Below are 24,509 nucleotides of genomic sequence, written 5' to 3'. Positions count from 1 at the left end.
CATGTACTGTAAGTGGGTTTCTTGTGTCCCTTGCATATGCAGGGATTGTAACGTTGATTTTGAGTGTTGGACGACCACATTCACAGCACTTCCTTCAATTTTGGATACTATTCTAGAAGTCAAGATCTTGTTCATGGATACACTTAGAGGTCAAGGAAAAGTATATTTGGGACAAAAAATAAGTCAGTTCTAGAGTCAGCCCTTTGACTCCAGAGTTGTTGGTGTCTTGAAGAAACTATGCAGTTGAATTTTGGAAACTCATTAGCTAAATCCTTGATCAGGCTTTTGGATTGTTAGTTTTCTAGCAACCAAACAATTACATTGGGCCCAATGGTCTGTCTTGTTTACTTGTAAAATGTTACATGCCTATGAAGTTTACAGAGACGCACCAGACTGTCAAGAGTCTGTATCTTTATTGTAATGTTAACAGATTTTGATGAATTAGAAGAACATTGTTGAAATATAACTTAGGAATTTTGTCACAAAGATATTTGGTATTCCCTTATAGTCTTTGAACAAAAATGGGTCATTTGCTTACACCGAAAAGCCAATCTGTAGCTCTCTGGGTTGTGTACGATGTTTTTTGTTTTAGTTACAAAAAGTGTTTTCAATACACCACTTAACAAATCGTGTCATCTACACTGTTGTTTTGATATTCCATTAAGTTATTGGAAAATAACAACCTTTGGCAACATGTCCACAAAATCAACAGTCTCTTAAACATTAGTTTACATTTTTACCATCTAACTGCTAAGTAAACATAATTTAATGATGTCAAGTCAAGCAGCATCTACTTATGACTGGGCCTAGTGGAAATGATAGCTCAGAACTCATCGACTTAATGCAGTTTCTCAGTCACCCACCTATGATATGAGCTTAACTTCCTACACCTTTTCCTGTCCATTGATCTGATTTGTTGCTATTTGTGATATACATGCTTTTTGTGGTTTCTTTTTGCAAAGATTATTTTCATATGCTGCATATGACCAACAGAATAATGAATAATAAAACATTATGATAAAGTAAGTGTCTGAGGGACAAAAATGGTGCAGCATCAAGGTTTTAAAGTTGTGGTCAGTGCACTGTGGATACATGGTACTGTAGCATTTCTTGTCCTTATGTATAGAAAGTGTGTCCTGACACTGGTTTTATTAATCAGAGAAATGTGAATAGTCTACTGAGCTTCCATTCCTACATGTGTCATGTGAGTAGCATTCCTAATCGTGTTTTTTAAGTTCTAGCATTTATTTCTTGGAAATATCCTGATTTTATAAGGCTGCAGTGGTAGAATGTAATAAAGATAAACTCTTTAACTCTTTAAGAGATTGTTAGTAACATTAATAAAGTAATACGAACACTTATGACACTGTCAGAGGGTATGGGCTTGGAAAACAAGTTGCGTCTCATTCATTCTTCAATGGCCAGGTTGCATCAATAACTTCCTTTCCTTGTACACTTCCAGACAATACTTCATAAGAAGTCTCTTATATTCCCTTCAAGGCTTCAATCAATAAGACTTGTGATCTTGTAATGCATTATGGCCCAGGAGACAAAGCCTACAAAACAGCAGGAAACCTGTTTTTAGATTTATCATTTCCTATTAGTTAGTCTCTTTTAAGTTTTTCAAAGGTTTATGTACTGTACATTAGAAATTGTGCATGTCTGGGGCAATGTTCCATTTCCATCCTGTGTTCATGGTAATCCCACTCCTATTAGTGTGATCAAGATGATGTTTTCCAGCTGGTAGCAACTAGTTTTATAACATTTGCTGTTTTCTAGGAAAGTACAAATGACATTATCAGGTCAAATGTGTATGGTAAGTATGTGCACTATCAAACAATCCAGTTCACAGGCTTATCCTTTGGTTCAATGCCAAGTTTTGTAGAGATTTAAACATAAAAGATCATCTTGAATAAACATTTTAAGACTTTGTAATGAGGGTAACTTCTGTCTCTGTGCCTCTGTGCACTTTTGGATTCAATACAACATGTACAGATAATATACTGCACATATTCCACAAAGGGTTTCAGAGGATTTCAATCCTTTGTTCTACATTACTCATTTGTCATCTGCTTTTTACTGAGCTTGAAATCACTTCATCTTATTAAATCCTTAATTGGGCTAGCTATTTTCAAAGACTTTTCAGAGCTCAAGTTATTGGTTTTGGAAATTGCTGCTTCTTTTAGAGTTTAAAATTGAGAAAACAACACTCTGAATACTCTGTCCTCAACTTGTGCTGCTAATTGTTGCTGTTTTATACTCTAGGACGTCTAACAATACAGTAGATCTAAGACATTGGCATGCAGGCACATTATCAAATACTCAAACGATAAGCTTTACTAGATTTTGTAGGGCCTAACTGCCACATGAATGGTCAATAAGATAGTATATTGAAATGAGAGGAGGGCCGAAAACTTGTACAGGGTTAATGCTAATGTATTTCTAACCATGCCCAGCTATTTATGAGCTGACAGCTGGTCTTATGAAGTAAATAGCTCTATAAAAAGTTCAGGTGGAATGAAAACTAGACAAGGAAAAGATACTCCAGGACCAGAGTTCAATATTCCTGGTCCACGGAGTCAGGTACACATGATGTTGACCTATTATTTGATTTTGTTGTTTGCCTTAGGTCCTTGGAATATATTATTTGTTTGTGGGACTAGCAGGGTTAAAGGATACCATTCATTGTGAAATTGCTGTCATTACACAGGACATGCTTTCTGCAGCTGTTCTTTAGCCTTCACCTTGAGGCTATGGTTTAAGTTGTATTTTTCTTGCTACTATATATTAATGCATACAAGCTGAAGCACCAGACTTATTTAACATGATGATGTTGATGCTTCTGATATCCTGTAATTATGACAGTCCTATACTTCTTCCTCCTGTTCCTCCTAATTCCAGATTTCAGAAACATCAGTTCTTATGTTATGTATCTAAATTCATTGGTAGAACTGGTAATTGGGTCCTTTATTTTTTTTTCTTCTGTTGTGCAACAAAAGAAGTTGTCTTCTGAAAATCCAAGCTTTCTGTCTGTGTTACATGGAGAGATTGAGCTGATTATGTGTAAACATAGTTTTTAGACAGCTGAGGAGGATCTGGACAGTATACATTTTGTCCTTCTGAACCCTAAAATGATTATAAGACCTGAAATGGCTTAAGTGGGTTAATATTCTTCACACCTGAAAAAAAGAACATAGCTTTTGTGTTCTTTTTCTTTTTTTCTAGTGGAGAATTAATCCAATTCTGTTCCTTGGAAGCTCAAATGTTTCTCTAGATTTTTGCAGTGAAGGTCTTGAACGTGAAGAGGGCTTCTTCTTTAAACCTGCTTTTATTTTGTTTTCAGGTTTAGAATGCCAGTTATCTTTCTTTATATAATCTCCCCAATGTAGAATTGACAATTCTTGATTTGCTTACGTCTATGCTGTAACCCTGGATTCTGTCAAAGGTGTCACTATTGCATGGCAACCCAGCCACTCTCTGAAGCACTCAGATGCCTGTTCTTGGCGAATCTTGCCCACAGCGCCCAGGTTCACACCTGTGATTCCTGGACTGTGTCACATATGTCCCTTCACTTGTTGATGCACTTGAGACCCTGTTTCATCAAGAACAAACATAAGTGAAATTTCCTGTTGAGGAAAGGAAAAAGAATGCGTGGAAAGTCTGTAGAACATAAACCATTTGCCTACGGCTAAATGCATTAGCTAAAGTAAACGTCCAGACCATCAGTCAGCTGGTGGTCATAATCAAGAGCGAGTTACCCCTGTCAGCTTTCTGCTTTGTGGAGCACAAAGGTTAAATATTTTTCTGACCGAGAGACTCAGTTTTCACTTCTGGATTCCTAACCAAGAGCATAATAGAAAGCAACCTGAGCTTTCTAAATTCTGTTTGCTTTCCAGCACGTGTTAAACACAGTGCAGTCATATGAGTCTCTAGATACTTGACCATATGGAGTAACTACATTAATCTCCCACTGAGGTGTGTGTGAAGGATACAGAAGTTTGTCTGTTTATCGGCAGCTGCCAAGCTGTCCTGTAGAAAAATTAAAAGCATCAAGTTCTGGTTTACGTCTTTAAATGTTCAAGGTTTGAAATGTAAAGATTTGATTAAATCATTGTAATTTTAAACTCTGCATATTTCTTTTTGCTTTGCCATCCACTTATGAAATCTTTGTCAATGTGATGATAGTTCCACTTATTTTCCTTTACTTTTGTGATACATATTGTGAAAGATTATGTGGTGTGTTTCTACATGTGCTAAAAGCAGTAGCCCACACAAGCTTGACTCGTAGGATTAGGGAGAAACTTTCACAGGTAAGATCCTTGATGACTCCCAGGCATTTCCTAGGGAAAAAAATAAGACTACAAAAGAAGTCCTGCTTTATACAGATCTCTTAAGAATTTCACCCTAAAATTGTTTAACATTTATGTGTCTGTTTCGATGATATTGTGAAATAGTCACACATTTTTTCATGATATTTCACTTTTTCAAGTTCTTGTAATATATTTCTCAGCTTTTGCTAGGTTTAAGAAGTGCCTAATGTACTGTAATACTGTGCCATTTGCTGAATTTGTGAGATTATACCAATGGAAAGGTAAGGTCAGATGGGAATTATTGATGACAGCAGGAAGGGCTGAGCCTTTCCCCCCAAAAAAGATCTTGTTAAATGGACATCTTCATGATTCTGCTGTGTTTATGATGTAACAGATGATTTTTTACCGAATACAGTACGGAACTATGGTAATGAAAGTCGGCATCATTAAAGTCAAGAATTATTCTATATTTTTTTCCTTTTATTTCCTTCATTCTATCTGAATTGTGGGCAACAATCATGTAAGGTTCTACTACACTTATAGTACAGTTAAAAAGTTGTCACAATATTATGATTATTTTATGATTATTATGGTTATATAAACAAGTGAAATTTACTGGAATTTTTTTGCATTTGATTAGAACCAACATGTAAAACCTGAAAATATAGTGTGCTGATTTCCTTTCCTCTTCTGCAAATATATTTTTTATCTTGACCATCGGATTGCCAATGAGTCAAGGAATCCTGCAGCTGTTCTTCTGTGTTGGTTACTATACACTGTGCTGTCATAACTCCTCCCCTAAAAACACAACCCAGTTAATCATATGGGTTTTTACGATTCTAATTACTGTATACAGATGTCTCCCTTTTCTTTGATTCTATTCTTTGTAGTTCTATTTGCATTCTACCAGTTACCCAGTTTTCCATTTGCTATAGTTTCCTCAGTATCTTCTGTTTTAGCAGTTCACTTCATATCGTAGGAATAATTGTATAGTACTTACAGTATGTAGACCTGTATCCACCTGGTTCACAGTGAGATTACCAGTGGGGTTCTCTCTTTGAAAGCCTGACATGAAATCCACAGTGCTTCTGCTTGTAAAACATTTCAGCAGAGCAATTTTGCCTGAACCTACCTGCATCTTAATTAAAATGTAAGGTTCCTGTGCAGCAATAAAGACAGCTTCCTATTTTTAAGTGTGTTCTGGAAACCAAGTGGCATCATACTGTATATAAAACTGTACATTGGCAAAGATGATATTATCTTTTGAGGAACTGACGATTTCTGAGAAAGGTTAAGATGAGAATTGTGATGTACTGTGCATGGTAAAATGTAGTAAAACAGACAAGGCAATAATAAAAGAATATAAAAGCAAGCATTTTGCCTGACTGCATGTTTATCTTTAATTGCCATACAAATTTGAAAACCAAATTTAAAGATTTTTGTTTTGGTGGAAATACATACTCCATGCTTTCTAACAACAAATAAACTCCGTTCACTTTCCTAAGCTGTGTTTACAGAGGAGGAATATTACATTCTTCCTTTTCTTGCATGAAAATTGCAGATTTTCACATTAATACTGTAGTTTCTTTCACAGATTGAGAGTATCATTTCCTCAGGAAGTTAAAAATGTTTTGAAAATCACTGTCAATAAACAAAAAGGCTTCCGAAAAGTCGCCCTGAAGCTGGATGCAGATCAGTGTGAATGTGGAGGAAAAGTCAGTGTTCCACAGAAAGCTAAAGCAATAAGCCTGTGTTATGCTGATAAAGTTCTCTTTCCATGAGACCTCAATCATATAATGAAATCATAGTCTGAGTGAAGGGAAAATAGCAACAAAGTTACATCTCCTTGCAAAATTGTAACATTCAGGCCCTCCCATAGTAATACAATTCTCTTAGTAACACAGTTGCTGTGAAATAAACCAAAATAAACCAGCAAATCAGTGCTTGCAATGAAACTTGCAAAGACATCTACTGAAAATTAAGAAAGTATATACAGTGAATTTCCTGACTTTTCAGGGTATAGCGGGAATAACTTTAATTGTTCGTTGCACAGCGTGAATACTTAGATCCCAAAACGGTTATGCTTGACATTTCCGCTGAAATGTTTAAGTGTGTTACCACTTGCTCCTGTGGGTCCTTCTGGATTTTGTTTTGGTGTGTGTTGGTGAGGGGGTTTGTCAGCTCATCTTGTACCTCTGCCCCTTTGAGAGCTGTCCGTATTGGAATAGGTTTTGCAGCTGCAGGTTTGTCTCCTAAGCAGTCGCAATCTTTTCCCTTTGGAGAGGAAAAGAACGGCGCAGATGTTACGTCTGCAGCAGACTCTTCCTCAGAAGTCTCACGTGCAGCCAGAACGTGAACTGTACAGCCAGAAGGTTTAGAAGAGGAATAAAGCATGTCTGGTAGCTAGGGGAAAAATAATCTTAAAGGGGCTGTGATATACTGCATGAGTCACTGGTGAGACAAGGTTTGCCTCACGTTCATGCTGAATTCTTCAAAAAAACAGATTGTTCGTTAAATGTTACACAAGATCTCCCCAGCTGGCTGCTGAGCCAATGGAAAACGCAGAATTGAACGTTTCTTCTAGCGAAGGAATTTGGTGGGTGAGCAAAGTTCTGCTTTACAGCTCTCTGGAGTACATTATTAGCTTTACTATTTTCACTCCCAAACCGCATGTTGTTGTTACAGGGGGATTTTGCCAGTGTGGATGGAAAATGACTGAGGGCTTTCCTCGTTCTCTGTCATTGCTTTGCCTTAAGTGCCACGATTATAAAGAATTTTATCAGATTTGGACCATAATTGAAGCCATGCAATCATTAAACAAATGCAGAAGTCATCATTAATAGCTATAGTAACAGTTAAACACAGATGTATGTATTTTCTCTACTAATAGCAATTATTTAATTCTATTTTGGAATTATATTGTAAACCTAAATCTTTCCAGACTCGACAAGAAGCATGTAGCAAAGATCCCCTATTTCTGTTTACTGAAAGGGTATTTATAACTTGGCGCCACATTAATAAAACTTTCAGCACCACTGTACAGATATAGCTTTTTATGTTTGTTTTTAAATTTGTTTTTATTTTTTCCTAAAGAAATAAAATACTGAACAAGGAGTGGTGGAATATGCCTGTATACCGCTCTTTGGTGCTTAAAGTCAACATTATCTGCATGTCACATAGAATTCCTGTTCCAGATACTCTCCAGTGTAATACAAATATAATGAACTGAAAATAAACTGAAATACCATCGTAGATTGAATATTTTTAATATTCACTGTATCAAGAACATTTTGTTAAACATCTATTTGTTTTAGAAAGTATTAGAATAGATTCAATTGAATTCAATTTTATTCTCCTCTGCGGTAAATTTGTTTCATGGCACAGTCTAATACAGTACATGAATTAAGACATTACTAATGTTACAATAGAGGGGGTGAGATACACACTCAATATTGCTCTTGGCCGATCTGAATAGATACCTAAATTGTCATCCCTGTTTTTTCATGTGGTTGTCTCATAGTGGGATTGCTATTCCAGATGCTAGTATCTGCCAACAGAAGTGTATTATTACGTGTGAAAAAGTCACAATTCTAAATGTACTAAATCTGCAGTGCTATGAGGATGTTTGTTTTCAGAAACAAAGTACAAAGAAGAACAAATTATAGAGATGACTTATTGTATGAGTGCAGCTTAATAACTTGCTGCATTATAACTCATACTTTCTATACTACTAATGTTTCACTGTATGTCAGTCCTTTACAGTTTATACCAATTTGATTCAAAGTGCTTGTACTATATGCATACCCTCTACATGTATTTTTGTTTTCATTAACACAGAATAAAACATGCACTTGCACATGAATTTGGTGAAATTACATATTTGATAACATTTTGCTTGACTTAAATACTAAAATTTCCATAGGACATTTCCATCAGAAACCACTTCTCCTATAAACTAATTTTCAATGTGACATTAAAAACTATGAAAAAATATGAAAATTACTAATATGGTTTTGTGGTAGTTAGGGTTTCTTCCTTGAGTCTCTCATGTTTGGAAGTCTTGGGTGTCTGTCCCTGTGGAGTTTTCATCTTCTCCTGGTTTTTGGTTTTCTCCTGGGGTTGTTTCTGGCGTGCTCCAGTTTCCACCCACTTTCTAAAGACATTCGGGTTAGGGGTCATTGACTACTTTACATTTTTCCTGTAGGGTTTACCTAGTCCCCATTACCCCACTAAACATTGCATGATATTTACATATGTACATTATAAACCTTTACATCATGTGAGCAAAAAAACAAAAAACTGTGAACACTAGCTTTTGACTGTTTAGATGTCTGTCAATGTTCACTTACTGTTCAGTAAATATAGATATTATAATAATAATAATTGCTTACACTTATATAGCGCTTTTCTGGACAGTCCACTCAAAGCGCTTTACAGGTATTGGGGACTCCCCTCCATATTACTTGTCTCTTGGGGTGGCATGATGACAGAGTGGTTAGCATCGCTGCCTTGCAGAGCTGGGGCCCTTGGGTCAAGTCCTGCGGTGCTATCTGTGTGGGATTTGTATGCTCTCCCTGTGTCTGTATGGGTTATGTCTGGGAGCTCCAGTTTCCTTCCACAGTCCAAAGTTTTATAGGTAAGAAAATTGGCCCTGATGAGAGTGTGTGCGTGTCTGTCTGCGTGTGCCCTGTGATGGACTGGTGTCCTGTCCAGGGTGGTCCTGCCTTGTGCCTGTTGCTTGCTGGGATGAGCTTTGGCTTTCCAGGGATTCTTTTGTGCTTAAAAATCTTTTCAGTAGAGCTAGTGTTGGGCTAGTTGTTTTTTTAAGGAAATGAATCCATATAGCAGGGCATAATGTGTGGCAGTTTGGAAATGGAAAGCTCACTGATTTTAACAAGTGAGCCAAAAACAGAAGTACTCTGTTATCCCCAGACATCTGGGAATACTTCTATGATCATATACAATCTACAATCATACAGTCTAGAAGTCCGGTAATCCAGTTTTCGGTTAGCCAAAATCACTCCAAGTTTTTGTTTTAACTTATTTTTAAGAAAGTTGGATTAGTTTCTGTTACAGATCATAAAGCCTAATATAGTGTGCCTTTGGTACTGTATTTGCTCTTTTTAACTGGAGTCTGTCATAGCGAACGTACAGTATATAAGCCCCAAATAAAATCTCAAAACTACAAAAGAAGCTTGCATTTGTAGAGGGAGAAAGAGTCTAACAAGCAAAAAGTACAAAATGTAATTTAAATGATGGACGGGAAGACCTTACAGTACACACCTTACAGTATATGCATGCACTAACACAGTTAAAGACATCTTGCCCCTTGTGAGGTCACAATGTGTGAAAGAGCTAAATCAAATACTATATTACCTACTGGTTTTCTAATGAAGTTGCTGTTTAGTGAAACACTGCCTGCATTATCTCTAAAGACCTGACTTCTGAATCCAATAAAGATCTTTTATGCATTAGTGTTCACTATCCTGTCAGTGCATGTCTGTGTTCAATTTAGAAAATGTGGATTAAACCCCAGGCTTTGCTGCCTCTGGTAACCCAAAACAAAGTCCTGACAGAATAAGTGTTGATTAGACGGTTGCTTGTGGCTACCTTAATTCAGTATGTGTGAAGGGTAGTTATAATTGAGAACAGACTTGATGTATCATACAGTATGTAAGTTTGCTGTGGTGAATGTGTATGTTTTTTTTTACACTTTTTTTATAACTTGCTTTCATTTAACCATGCATCCGTCCGGAGATTTTCTCATAGTTGCACCTTTGCATTCTGAACTATGATGAAAGATGATGATTTTTCTATACTGAATTCTTCCTTAAGGATTGTGTTGCACAGCAGTTAAAAGCTTTTAGAATGGAAATCATAGCATGATCAGTATGAAAAAGAGGAGTGGAAGTAATGAAAACTATTGGAAAATATAAGCAAAGTAGTTTAATATGAATCTAAAGGAAAGCCGTGAAAAATGGTCCCCTATATGTCTTTTTTCGCTCTGATTTTTCCTTACTTTGCTCTTTATTTGGAAAATATGAAAATAAGAGACAGGATTGCAGGAGAAAATTCAGAACTAGTAGAGGGCACCTCCTTTACAGACTGGACTACAGAACCTCCGGGTACCTTGAACATTGAAAAGGCAGACTTTAGAATTAACAGAATGGACTGTTGACTTATAATTGTAGAAATACTGATTTCCTACTAGTGGTATCCACCAGGCTAGAGAAATACTGCACATGTTTATTGATGCATTTTTTTGTAAAAGGAAAAAAATCCCATTTGTTTAGCATCTAGTTTTGTAAATATTTTATTTTCCTTATTAAATAAAGTGGGAACTTTATTTTAAAAGGAACAGGTTCCCTCTTTTCCTTATATAGTATTTTTGCCTCAGCTGCAGTGTGGAGTCATGTTTTTAGAAGTCTGTAAAATGCAGTACTTCCAGATTTGTAAATATGTGTAAAAAATGGTCTTGTACAGTTTTTGGAAATTATTGTAAATATTTGTCTATTTCAATTGCTGCCTTCTTATTAGTTTGTTACCACAGTGTTCTGGAGAACATGAAAAACACATGCTGTGTTATACCTCTTTGGTGTTCGGGTGTTCAATGGTTAACTTTTGTATAGATTGGCTTCCACAGCAAGCTGATGTGAGGGTTTGATTTGTGTTCTTATAGAAGTGTATCCTGAGTTAGAAACAATCTATGCAGAAAGAGCTGACAGAGGCTCATTAGTGGGTCTCTAAGCACTGTGCAGCTTTTACTGTAGGTGTTTCCTCAAGGCTCATTTTTCTATTTGTTCAGGACAGCTAGTCTGCTCACAGATGCTTCTGCAGGGCAGGAATGATCAATGTTTGTGTGGAAGATACGAGTTTGGAAGTGAAATTAGATTTTTAAACCGGTTGCTGGTTGCCAGCAGACACAAATACATTGGAAGCGCTGTAGCTTGCTGTTTTTTTCATGTGCTACAATGTTTGCTTAAGAGAAAAATATATTGCCGGGTCTTCCATATATTCAAAGTTTACTTTATTTCGTGATTTTCAGGAAAATAGGCTTCTTAAATACGATTGCCATCAAAACAATCCAACTGGAGAATGACTGACATTGTTTATAAAATATCTCAGGTAAAAAAAATTGTTATAAATCTAGGTAAATCCTTTGATAAAACAGATCTTTTTCACATGGCACGTGTACCATGATAAATACAGTGATAAATCAAGTATTATGGTACAAATGATGATATATACTGCATACCACGATTCATACTGGTAAATGATTCATGGCAAAATATGTGGTATATCCTGGTTAAACTTGTCAACCAAAAATATTTACTTAGGTATTCAACAATGTACTATTGTATTGTAAGTACAACATACTGTGGTAAGATGGCTTTTTTTTTGCACTTTTTTACCTTTAAAGCTGAAGAAGAAAAAAAAGTATTTCAAACAGCCAATATAAATAAGGAAGAAATGATATAACGTATCATTCAGGTAAGAAATCAGCCTTTCTCAGTGCTGGAGCATTGTGGATGTTATGCGAATTTTTATTTTCAGATGTTAGCAGTTTTTCCCATTAATCTTGTCGTTGGCTTGGCTGGTCATTGGCTGCCAAATCAGAGAGCTACTCTTGGTTCGTACTTTTCCACTAATAACTCCCATCCAGAGAGGATTATGAAGTGGTTTAACCGAAAGTGATGTCACGCGTGCCATACTCGTGGATTATATGCTTGGCCCTACTAGTATGCCGGACTGGTTAGAATTTTATTGCCATGAGGGAATGCTGGAGGTTTGCTTATTTGCCTGCTTTGGTTTTACTGTCTTTCTCTGGTGTCCTCCATATACTTATAAATACAGCTGGGATGCTAATGACATTCCATTTGCCCAGTAGTTTGAATCATTTCAGGATTTACCAGCTGAAAGTTCTTGAGTGTAAACCAGCACCATCATATTTGTTAGTCAAACATGATAAACAGACATGAGGTTACATACACATTGGAAAGGAGCCTGCAGCTCTTTAATCTTAAAATTTGAAATGGATCAGACTGCAAAGGGAGTCTTGTTTCCTTCTGTTGTATAGTATTGAAGAAAGTTTCATGCTGACCAATTTCTGATGGCAAATTTGAATTTCCAGCTAAAGGGTTCTGACATATAATGACATATAATAGACATTAGAAGTGTGTTTTTATGTCTTAATTAAATTAAGGCTGCAGTATGGGGTGATATTTAGATCTCTGGCTGTGAACAGGATGGACACTGGTTCACGTCCTGATTGGGATGCTGCTTTTGTACCCTTGACCAAAGTACTTTACGAAAATTGCTCCTGTACATGCCTTGCTTTGCAGATTATTATCATAAATTATATTATTTAGACATTGAAATTTGAAAATGATTTGATTTGAAAAAGTGTTCTCGGTGGAATTGTTTGATAAATAAAGGATTAAATGAGTGGGGATTATGTTATTAATGCATTCGTCTACTGTTTGAGAAACATGTAGAACCTTAAACAGATTAGACATGGAATCTAAAATTGCACAGTATTTCAAATTTTACAAAGGGTGATCGTATTACTGGGGTTTGGTCCTGTTTATCTGGCACTGATCCGTTTTTCTTTTCACACAGTTCTTGTTATTATTGTTGTATTGTGCTTGGTGTACAGTATATTTAAACAGTGGGTATTTGTCCATATCTTCCGGGACCCCTGTTTCTGCTAGTTTTTGATTCAGCTTAGCTCTAATCACTGGTGCTAATTTACTCCTTTAAGTAATCTGCTTGACTTATTTTGTGCACTCAGCACTTGGTTTCAGAAATACCTGTAAAGCATATTATTTCTAGCACCTTCAACATTTAGAACATATGCTTTCTGTCCTCAAATTGCTTATCAAAAGTATTCCCCCAACTTTCCCTCTAAACATCTCTTAATAGATTATGTTGATTTAAAAATATAATTTATAAAACATGCCTTGAATTGACACTTGAAAGCAATTATCCTGCATTGAAGAATTCAACACAAACAAAAACCAGCAGACACAGGGGACCCCTGGGACCAGGATTGAGAAACATCACACTAGAACATTAAGTACTCATAGACAACTGGAATTAAATTGCGTAGAGTAATTAGGAAAGTTCTCTAACAAACTACAGAATACAAAGCAATACACTTCTCAATACATTAAGGTGCGGTACCATTCAGCAGTGAACAAGCCAATCGTGAGCGAGGGAAGAGTCAATCATAATTATTATTAATTAAAATCTAAGAAGTCAGAATATTTTCAGATACACAGAAATGTTGCTGGAATTAGTAATGCACCTACTGTACATTCATAGGACAAAGGTTAGACAAGGGGTTTCTAACGCTGGTCCTGGGAGACCACTCTGTCTTCAGGTTTGTTATCCATCAGAGTTAATCATATAGGCTAGTTTGTTTAACTTTATAATTCCCCACATAATACGTTGGCTCTTTAAAATTTGAATGGGAGCGGTAGTTGGTATCACTACCAATTAATGAGATTCAGATCTCCCCTGTGTCAGTTGTGTATCTGAAATGTATCCGATCGGATCTCTGCAGAAAAGAAAATAATTCTCTTTGGAGATGCTGTTGAAAGTTCAATATGCAAAAGCTGCTAGAAACAGTACCCTTGAAGTACCCTTCAAACTGGGGTATTATTGAAACTCAGGACTGAGAGCAGATAAAAGTAAAAAAAAAGCTGATCATTTAAAAGCATCACAGTGGGGTGAATACAGGTGGAATGAAAACTTGCTACAGTGGTCCTCCAGAACCATGGGTAGGAAACACTTAGATAGTATAAGCACTGATGCTGAAATTAGACATCTTTTCCACATCTGGCTTTATTGGTGGAGTGGTGGCACTATGGCTAAGGATCTGCACCTGTGGCTAGAAGGTTACCAGTTCAAATCCTGTGGCCGGCAGAGGACTCCTACTCCATTGGGCCCCTGAGCAAGGCCCTTAACCCCAGCTGCTCCAGGGGTGCTGTATAAATTGCTGACCCTGCGCTCTAACCCCAAGCTTCTCTCCCTGTCTGTGTGTCTCATGGAGAGCAAGCTGGGGTCTGTGAAAAGACAAATTCCTAATGCAGTAAATTGTATATGGCCAATAAAGTGATCTTATTTAATTTATTTTAATTAATCTTTATTTATCTGAAAGTAAACAAAAATGTCAGTCTGACAGCTTTTCAGGACTATAATATCTCATCTGTCTTTCCTTTCTTCACGCTAAACCCGTGCCCTGTTTGTCTAGTGAAAACTGATCAGGAGAAAATCAAGTTGTGCAACTGATTTCAGTTAAGACTACTTCCTCCCCCTTCATTACGGTTATTGTGGTCATTTCTTGTAAAGAAAGTCAAGGCTTCTCTGTGCCGTTCAGATGTTTTGGTGTGGTGGGTGGTGTACATTCCACAGCTCTGAAGTCATGGCAAAAAAACATCCTCCAGCTTATCCAGTCATTTCACAGGACTCATGGAAAGGTTTTGGTGGGAAAGCCTGACTGAAGCTCCCTTCAAACACGTGAAGCCCAAGTGCTCACTCCAGCTCCTTTCTCTCCCAAGAGAAGGAGTTCAAAGCTGACACTGTGAGCTGCTCTCCACCACTGTGGCTTGTGCTGTCATGCACGGGAGGAATGTGGGCTTGGTCTCAGAAGTCTTAACAGGAGACTCAGAGAATCGTTACGTAGAGGAATCAGTCTGTGAGCTAAGGTCAACCTTGTCAAGCCCAACAGTGTCAGGGAGAGAATGAGGTTTTAACAGCTTATTAAAGTGTTATCATCTTAATAGTCTAGGAGGTATGGCTGCATTTGGCTTGTCTTCGTTGTTACTATGCTCATTTTTCCTGGCAGAGTGGTTTTCCTTAGAACAGTACACAGAGTCCACTCCAGTTTGAGTGAAATGCTGCTTGCCTGTTAGATTTCTCAGCATAAGTTGGCCCTTTGCTGGAACAGCCAACTGGGATCATTGGATGTTTTTAAATCGAAATGTGTTTATCTGATGCTTTTATCCAAAGTAACTTTCTTTTAACAGAAGCAATCTTAACAACGTACTTGGCTCAAGGGCTACTACTAAAATCCCAGTGAGAATAAAAAGTTAAGTACATCATTGTTGTTGCCTTGAATTTGGTATATGGTATGTGGTAAAACCTTGATTTTTTCCCACATTGAAAAGAAGACTTCTGATCTAAATAGACCCAAATAATCAATAAAACTGGGACAGAAATTAAATGACCAAAACAAAAGTCAAATTCATGTTCATGTTTTAGCAAGTAACTCCTCAGTAACACAAATTCAAATCCCAGTTGCATGTTTTATCTGCCTGCTCACAAAAAATCTTATGCATACTTCAAAGAAACAGCAGCCTCGAGGGGAGTTTGGAGAAAAATCAGTCTTGCCCCCTAACATTGTGTAATCTTGTCCTTGTCATGTAAAGAACTGTCAGCTCTGTTAACTCAGGAAATAAAACCATGCTACATTTAAAGATTCTCCAAAGATACCATAGTGAATGCAATAGTTCACAAAGGTCCAGAAAAGATAAGCCAGTGATGTTCTCCATTGTAATTTGCTTCAGTTGATTTTTATATAGCTTACCCTATGGTAAGACTTAACATTGGAAAAATTTACAGTTAGCGTTTCCATATACTCAGATTAACACTCTGATAGAGCTGTACTTAAACTGCCCAATATGTCTTTACGTACAACGTTTCCAACTGCACTTGCGGTTTTTAAATTAATATTAAGGTTTTTGCTTATACTTTATTTTGGATTAAATATGCAGTTTTTGTAAAAATTGTTTAATACTCTCATATGTTTTTCCCCTCTGAATCATCAGCGTGTTTAATCTGAGCTTTATATTATTAATGATAATAACACCAAAAATATTTTTTTACAAGAATTAAGCATTCAGCACTAATGTCTCAGTCTTCTATACAAACGTTTACTGGTTGTCTTGCTCAGAACAATAAATATTGCCTAGTTTTGTCTGAGGCTCATTTTCTATTAGGATGAAAAACAGAAATCTGCAAAGTGTTCTGTTGAGGGTTGGAGTACATGTTGAACTCAAGACCACATCACAGGAATAAAGTTCTATATTTTTGGTAGCATCTTGAAACATAGTTATTTTGTATGTCTAGTCCTGTAACAGCGATATTTTGGAGCATAGTTTTCTTTCAAAAATATACTATCAAAGGAAGGGAGTGTACTCAATGCAAGAGTGTGGTGTCACATGTCTGTGATCATCTTATACATTATGAGTTAATATCTGGTAGAGTACTGCAATCCTTCAGTGTGCACTGTTGTTACATATATATATATAGCATTTAAATTATACCATGCAGCTGTCTGTATAAGATATAACTTGGCAATGAAAACTTGTCTACAAAATAATAACACCGATTAACTTACCAAATTTAGCGCTAATCTACATGTCTACTACACTAATTTTACACAAGACTCTACATATCGTGACATCTTTCCAAAGTAAAAATGGCATAAAATTGCAAATAAAGGATTGTTTGGCATGCTTTACCTTTGGAAAGTCAATTGTTCTCCAGTACGGTGTCTTTATATCTTCCAAGTGAGATGCTGATGAAGATTGCCAGACATATTCAAGATATCAGCCAGTCCTAACCAATACAATATGTGTGGAGAAAGAAAGAATTTGTAAAAAATGTTTCATCTTTCATCTGCTACTGGGTATCAATTAACATTTGAGCTCATACCTTCCTCAAAGTTATGCCTCGTCAAATACAGTAGCTTCACTGTCCGTACAGTAAGAAGCCAATTATCAAAACCACTTTCTAGTAAGCAATTAACATACATAAATGCACAAGGGACAAATTATTTATCACCTTGTAAACTCTTCAGATCTTAGAAGTTAGGCAAGGTTGAGCCTGATATGTACTTTGATGGGAGACCTCTAAGGAAAACCAGGTTGCACTGTACAGTATGTGGTGTTTGTAGACCATTAATTAGAACAGTGTCAGTTTTCCCTCTGGACAAAATTACCACACCAGAGCTCCATTACAGTGATGGGGGACACTTTGCTTTCCTTTGTGTGGGAAATTAACTCTAAGTAGTTTTGACGACTTAGTCATTAAATATCTTACAGCTCACATCATAAGAGTAGGAGTGCTGACTCCGTAGTCTTGACTTATTTCTACTTTGGGCATTCAAGCGGTGAAGCAATTTCTCTGTTCTCCATACTGTATGTCCTATCCTGCAATGGGGCTGCTGGCGTGCAATGAGTGCTACACTTCAGTGGGTCGCCTTCTATGTACAAAATGCTTTGGATCCTTGTGATGTGATGACAAGCAGCTTACAAATGCAAAGAACATTTAATTATTCACTCCAAATGAAGCATATGATAACTGTTTGCACTCCTACATTTACAGTATACATGCTTATGAAAACCTCTGGATATTTCTTAGTATTAAATGTTTTTGCATCCATCCTTGGTAGTATGGTTCTTAATAAGTGTATGTGTTTGCGTTTAACAGTTATAACAGTAATTCAATTCACTTTGTAGGTACAGTATCTCCATTAATAAAGGAAATTAATTCAAATACTATTTGAAGTACCTATGGGATAGTAATAGCACAACAATTATAGCAAGGGTGAGTGGAAGTAGTTCTGTTCCTTGCTTTGATGCTTTCTGATTCACAATTCCAGAGTCTCATCTTCGACAATGTGGCTCTGTAGATTGTCCAAGACACTCTTAGCTTGTTTGTTATTTAAAAAGGTATCTTCAGTTTCATTCCTAAATACACCTGTTTCAGATGTCCTTTTCTGGATTTAAATGCCAGTTTTTTGAGCTTACAGCAACCCTTTGAAAAAATTGTTGGCCAATAACACTACATCCAGTAATTAAACTGATATCCAATACAGATGTTGTAGCAAGCCATATGCGAGTCAAACGTCAGGAAAATAAAAATAACCCAAAATGTTAATTACCTTCTGTGTACCTCTTTAGCACTTAAATTCTAAAACTGAACACCTGCTTTGCTTTTGACCTTCTTTATGGAGCTAAATCAAATTTGTTCAGAATAGTATTTTATGCTTGTATTTTTAAGAAAGGAAGGTTTTTCATTTTTATTGGATATAGCAATTGACCAAAGTCTAGAAGATAAATAGCGTATATTTACAAGGAAAGGCTGAATCATAGTTTGTTAAATCTCCAGAGTAATAATATTCGGCAATGTTAAAGGGGAACTGATAGGCAGTTTGCTTAGAACTGATGGCTTTGTGTGAAGATTTTATATCACACATGCAGAAAGAATGTAAAAGATTACCAGCTGCTTCTTAGGGAGGCTTGAAAGCCAATTTTTTTATGGTGACATTATGAAGCGAGTCTCAGTTTTGATCAAACTTAATTTGAAGGAAAAATGCCTGAGGCCAAGAAGGGGAGACCATACAAGGTTATCTAATATTTTCACATTCCTTTGGAAGAGACACTTTTTCTGCAGGCAGAAACTTATACTTTACCTAGAGTTCTGTTGATCTTTAACTGATAGCAGGAGATTTGCTGTGGTAGCTAAAATGCAGAATGTAGTTTTGATTAAGTTTTTCTACTACTTGCACGTAGCATTCACCGCTAATTATTATAGTCAAGACCACTAGTGAATTTTGGAATTTACATTAGTAAATTTTTACTATCAAAATAATAAATAACATGTTGTCCTTGTTTGACCCTTCTTGAGAATTACAACATTTAAGTTCTTCTAAGTTCAATTTTTGCTATTGTTTTCTGTTTTTGTTTTTTGGTGCCTTTTCCTATTTTTAATAATCAAATTGCATCATGTATATCATGGAGTATTACAAAGTACCGCTTCATATGTAAATATGTTACATACTGCAATACTAAACAGATTGCAGTCTGACAGTCAGTCAGACACAGAACAAAACAGCACAAAATAAGTCAAGCAGTGGGGCAAAACAGCAACAAACAGTGATCTACTTTTAGAAATTAAGCAGATTACCATAAAATACCCTTAAACTGTGAGAAAAAAAGTAAATACAAATTGAGCACAAATAAATACTTGAATGAACAGTTAAAAACAAAGAGTTTGTGGTTAAGTGTTCTGGAGTTTCAGAAAGGACAGTACTGGTGATAGCAGTTTATAGGGCAAGATATAGAGAGTTTATAGGATCTACAGGTACAGTATGACTAGATGAATGCGTGGTGCTTTTCCAGATTCTTTTTCAAGGCCACATCTCTGTTAATCACAGTGGTTTTGTTCCGTCATTAGTTCCATGTAATTCTGTCAATTTTATGTGAGGGAAAATCATATCTCTTGCTTTATTGCTCCCCCCAGAGCTTGAATATCCAAGTGGAAGATGTACGAATCCGAGCAATCCTGGCCACCTATCGCAAACGCATCCCAGTGACAGAGGGCTACGTGGAGGTGAAGGACGGTGGGAAGTGGAAGCAGATTTGCAATGAAGACTGGACTCAGATGAACAGCAGGGTTATCTGTGGAATGTTTGGGTTCCCTGGCGAAAGAAAATACAATGCCAGAGTCTACAAGTAAGGTGGACACTTCACACACTCTGATATTCTGATTTAAAGGGCATATTAGACATACTGTAAGAAAGGTTAACAATGAGATGAGGCCATTTGACCTTTCTAGGTCATTTTGTTGTTAGGAGCTAAGTGATCTCACCCAGGGTCTCACCCAGCTGTTTATTAAAACAACATTTGACACCCCTTATTTGCACTCTGTTGTCCATTAGCCATTATTAATCCAAGGGCATGCATTACCTTAAATGCCAGCTTCATGCAATACAGAAATTCATCTTTTATGAGAATATTTATCCAAATCTTTCCGAAAGTTTAAATATACATATCCCGTAAGCTCCGGTTGTACAGTATGTAACTGTTGCTGCGAGTTCAGAGAACTCCAGCATGTTAAACAAAATGTGCCTTTAATTAATCCATGTTGACTAACTTGCCATAAAAATGATACAATAGTATATTGAAAGATGAAGGGAGAAGAACATTTATATCCCCTCACATACCTTAAAAGGAGTTTGCAATTGGCGTGATCTTAAAGTAACTGGGATATAGACCCATATCTGAAGAGTTTAATAAGTTGACAAAGAGCTGATGCCGTTCAGTGTGTACTGAATGTCCCCTTTGTTTAGCAATCTGTCTGTTGTTTAAAGGTTAGATTGAGAGGCTCACAGTGTGAGTTAAAACAATGTGAAGAATGTAGCAGGCAAAGGACATTAAGATTTAAGATTTTCTAGATTGTTGTTTCCCAGTCCCCCACAGGGTTGAAGTTTGGCCTTCATCACAATTATCATCTTCATTATCATCACCAGAACCATCATAGTTTTGAAAGAAATGTGAAAGAAGCTTTAATTGTATTATTTGAGATTATCTGGAAGCCACAGTGAAATGGCTTCAGGGAGATGCAGGCCTGAAGAACTCTGAATGAAACAGATTTTCCTGAAAAGGGTTCAAGAACCTGAGATCTGTTTAATAAAATTCTTGCTCGTACAAAGTTAATTTGACTTCAGACTGCATATTGCATTAGACCAATTCCAGGAGACTGTTCCAGAAGTGATGTTTTTTTTCTTTCAAAATTGAGAACATCCAAATGCTGCTCCAAGTACGGCTGCAGTGGTAGAAAATTTGCACATCAAACCTTTGACAATTTGACAATTGATTGATATACAGTATTGCTCATTCAAATGTTCTGAGCAATTGAAGAGAAGATGCTTGCTTTGTCGGAGGTGGCAGAAAACTGGCAAGTTTATGAAGTGTACAGTAACTGTCATCTCACATTTACCCAGTTTTAACAGAGACTTAATTCAAGTGTAATGAATGAGGTTACAGAAGAATATTTCAGTGCTTTTCCTTTAACTCACTTCAATTTGAATGAATACAACTAAATAGCATTAGAATACATTTCACGTTAATAACTTGCTTTCTTAATTCTCTGGTTATTTGTAATTCATTAAGAGAAAGAATCTTTTGAGAAATAATATGGATGACAGGAAAGATCAGGTTACCTTTACCTTATTTGTGGATGCTCTGTTTTAACAATCAGTTCTGCCTGTATGTAATGTTAGTATCTATATTGCACAGTGTTTTGGAAGAAATGTTTCACATATCTGTGTGTGTGTGTGTTCAGGATGTTTTCCAGGAAACGGAAGCACACCTACTGGGATTACTCTGTGAACTGTACTGGAAACGAGGCACACTTGTCCAGCTGTAAGATGGGCAATTCCATGGTGGAGAAGGGGAACAGCACATGCCAGCAGGGAATGCCCGTGGTGGTCAGCTGTGTCGCAGGCCGAGCGTTCGCCCCTAGCACCATGATAGGCTACAGAAAGGCATTCAGACAGGAGGTAGGCCTCACACACAGTAACAGACACTTGCTTTTAAGTTCATAACAGCATTACTAATTGCTGACTGTCAGGGATGACATTAGGAGCACCTGGTTAGACCCGATCAGCGTCCAAATCCCAAAGACAAAAGGCAAAATTCGTAATCGAAGTAGAAGAGCTAGGTCGGGTATCACAGGAGTCAGGTCTAGAGCATCCAAATCCAAAACGAGAAGCGAGGCGAAGTCGAAGCAAGGTTGGGTAGCCAGAAATCAGGTCGAGAGTAGTTTACGCACACAAGAGAAAGCCAAGGGTTATTCTCTATAGTGAGCGGGGGCTGAGTGGAGTGAGAGGGTATAAATAGGGAAGAGCATGAGGGATGACGATTAATTAATTAGTGCGCAGGTGTTGACGGTGAGAGGTGCTCGTAGGAATGCGGTTTGTGACAGTGACTCTCCTTTACATCTTATTTAAAATGTGATTTTTCTCAAAAATCAGCTTTCACCTTAGAAAGAATGTTTTGTTTGTTAAAATAAAATGTTGCCAAAATTGAAAGTGACTCAATTCATTCAGAGTAGTGTAACTAGAATTGTGAGATACAGCTGTTATGCTTGGACTGACAAAGCATGGAAATTATTTTTGAGTGAATTTGTAAAGGTCTGGGCCCAGAATGTTCACCATTCACCATTCACAAATACCACACAGCCCTCGTGTTTGTCAGAAGATGCCTTCATGTATTACATTTTGAACGTTTTTTTTTTACGATTGGAGGGTTGCTACAAGTCTTTGCTCAAGACACAGATCTTTGATTTCACAGCAAATTCCAAGTCATTGCTAGAGCACACACTGTAAATTAAAATCAGTGCTTGGGTGAATCTTTGTAGTGCGGAGGTTAAGATTAGTTGAGGTTTGCTTGGATCATTGATTATTCTGTCTGAGAAAGTGAAACTTCTGAAACAAATGAGAAGGGATGTTAAAATAAAAGGGAGCCTTATATATGTTATTTTTATGTCGTCTGCTGTTTTTAATAAGATCGTAAGGTTTCTCATAACGAGAACTGTAAAGTGAAGTGAAAAGATTGAAAATCAGTCTAATGTCCTAGGCATAGGTTTTTTCCTTTCATCTTGAAAACCATGCTATCACCTGTCAAGTTTGTGATTTCATTACACAATGTTAAATGTCATATGGGTTATACTGTATCTACGCATAAAGCATAATGGGTAAGTCTCTGGACTCATGACTGGAGAGTTGTGGGTTCAATTCCCCGCTACAGATACTGCTGTTGTACCTTGAGTGAAGTACACCCCACTTTACTCCAGTTGTTCAAGTCCACCCATCTCTATAAGCAGGAACCTACATTGGTGGGGAATAATCCCTGTAATGAACCAGTGTCCCAGCCAGGTGAGGGTCATGGTTTCTTTAACACTGAAGAAACCAAAGTGAGCTCTGGCCTGGTGAGCCTGGTGTACTAGTAGTCTAGACTTTACCACTTTTACGTATATCTGCACGCATTCTTGATGTACTTCCTTACTACCATCTTGGTTTTTATAAACTGCATTTTACATGAAATGCATATGTTATTGTCTGGAAATTTTTGAAGAGCTTTGGAGAGGCAAGGACACTTGAAAAGAATTGCCAATCAATCAAAGGAGGCAGCAGGGCTGGCTCACAGAGAAGTTCAAAAACCCATGAAAATGCTAAGTCCAGAATAGCAGGGCCTAACGGGCCTCCAACAGCATTAAGGTTTACACGCCACAAACTGGCTAGGCTTTTAATTCTTGTGCATTGAAAAGCTTGATCTCTTCCTATTCAGTGCATGATGCTGTCATACACTTGTCTTAATTTTGATTTTGATTGCACCCTGAAAGCCTTTTAAATAAGGGATACTATATGAAGGTTTTGAAAGATCAATTCAGGAGTTCCAACAAAGTGATGGTTTTGTATCTTATTAACAGAAATATGATAAAGCTTCTGATGCCCAGTAAAAAGGAACCAGTCAAAATGATCTGAGTGGGTTTGGAAAGGGTTTTATGGTTCATTACATTCTAATTCCCAGTTTTCCATGTTTTAATTATGTAAAGAGTCCATTTGTGTCTGTAATTACACAGGACACTAATACCAAGCAGTTAAATTGGTTATACAGTAGGTCCTGTTTTATAATAAGATGCTTACCCACTTACCAAAACATTTAATGAAAAACTTGAAAATACTTGAATATAGAACCTTCCTGCACTATAGTTATCTGGTGTCTTCTAGAGTCTAGGATGGAAAGTCATTGCTAATGTTGGATTAATTTTCCTAGTCTGGCAGTGAAACAATAGTGGGTCCTACAGTAGTTATGTCACATCTGCTTGATGTTATTATAAAAGACATTTATGTACATGGCTTGCTCACAGTTTTTTTTTAATCCAAGTCCTGCTTTTATTTTGACATAAATATGAAGAGGAAGACCTTTCACACACACAATTAAGAACATTTTAAGCATATCATACCCTTTTTATATTAATATACATCCTGTTTCTGTAATATTTCTTCCTGACTTCCACTTAAACTCCAGCTCATTTGCATTGTTCTATTCCCACCCTTGGTATTTTGGCTGGCCTGTTGTTGACTTGTTCGACTGACTCAGAATGTCTCAAAGCTCTCTAAAGGAAGCACAGGATCACTCTATTATCATTAACAGAGGCACATTATTTCATAAAGACTTTAAATGATAGCAATTTCACAGTTTTTACTAGTAATCCAATGTTAGAAGTTACCAAAAATTTATTTTTTATAATTTTTATTTGTATCTTAATTTTTGGTATATTTTCAATGTCAGTTCAGGGCAGTTTCGCTTGAAATCTATAATATATATTATTGGGAATATT

General features: G+C 36.8%; 1 protein-coding gene across 2 annotated transcripts in view; it reads left to right on the top strand.

Moving 5' to 3' along the window:
* The window catches only part of loxl2a (lysyl oxidase-like 2a), a 66,948-nt gene that overhangs the window by 20,248 nt on the left and 22,191 nt on the right, over positions 1-24,509 (top strand). For both annotated transcript variants that reach the window (XM_088930636.1, XM_088930628.1), the window contains 2 exons: positions 19,623-19,834; positions 21,447-21,663. In XM_088930636.1, the coding sequence (XP_088786762.1) occupies positions 19,623-19,834; positions 21,447-21,663 (429 nt within the window). The remainder of the gene's footprint in view (positions 1-19,622; positions 19,835-21,446; positions 21,664-24,509) is intronic.

This window comes from Atractosteus spatula, chromosome 2 (genome assembly GCF_055471065.1).
Source record: "Atractosteus spatula isolate fAtrSpa1 chromosome 2, fAtrSpa1.hap1, whole genome shotgun sequence".
Classification (NCBI taxonomy): Eukaryota; Metazoa; Chordata; class Actinopteri; order Semionotiformes; family Lepisosteidae; genus Atractosteus; species Atractosteus spatula.
This window is presented reverse-complemented; position numbering and strand designations above follow the sequence as displayed.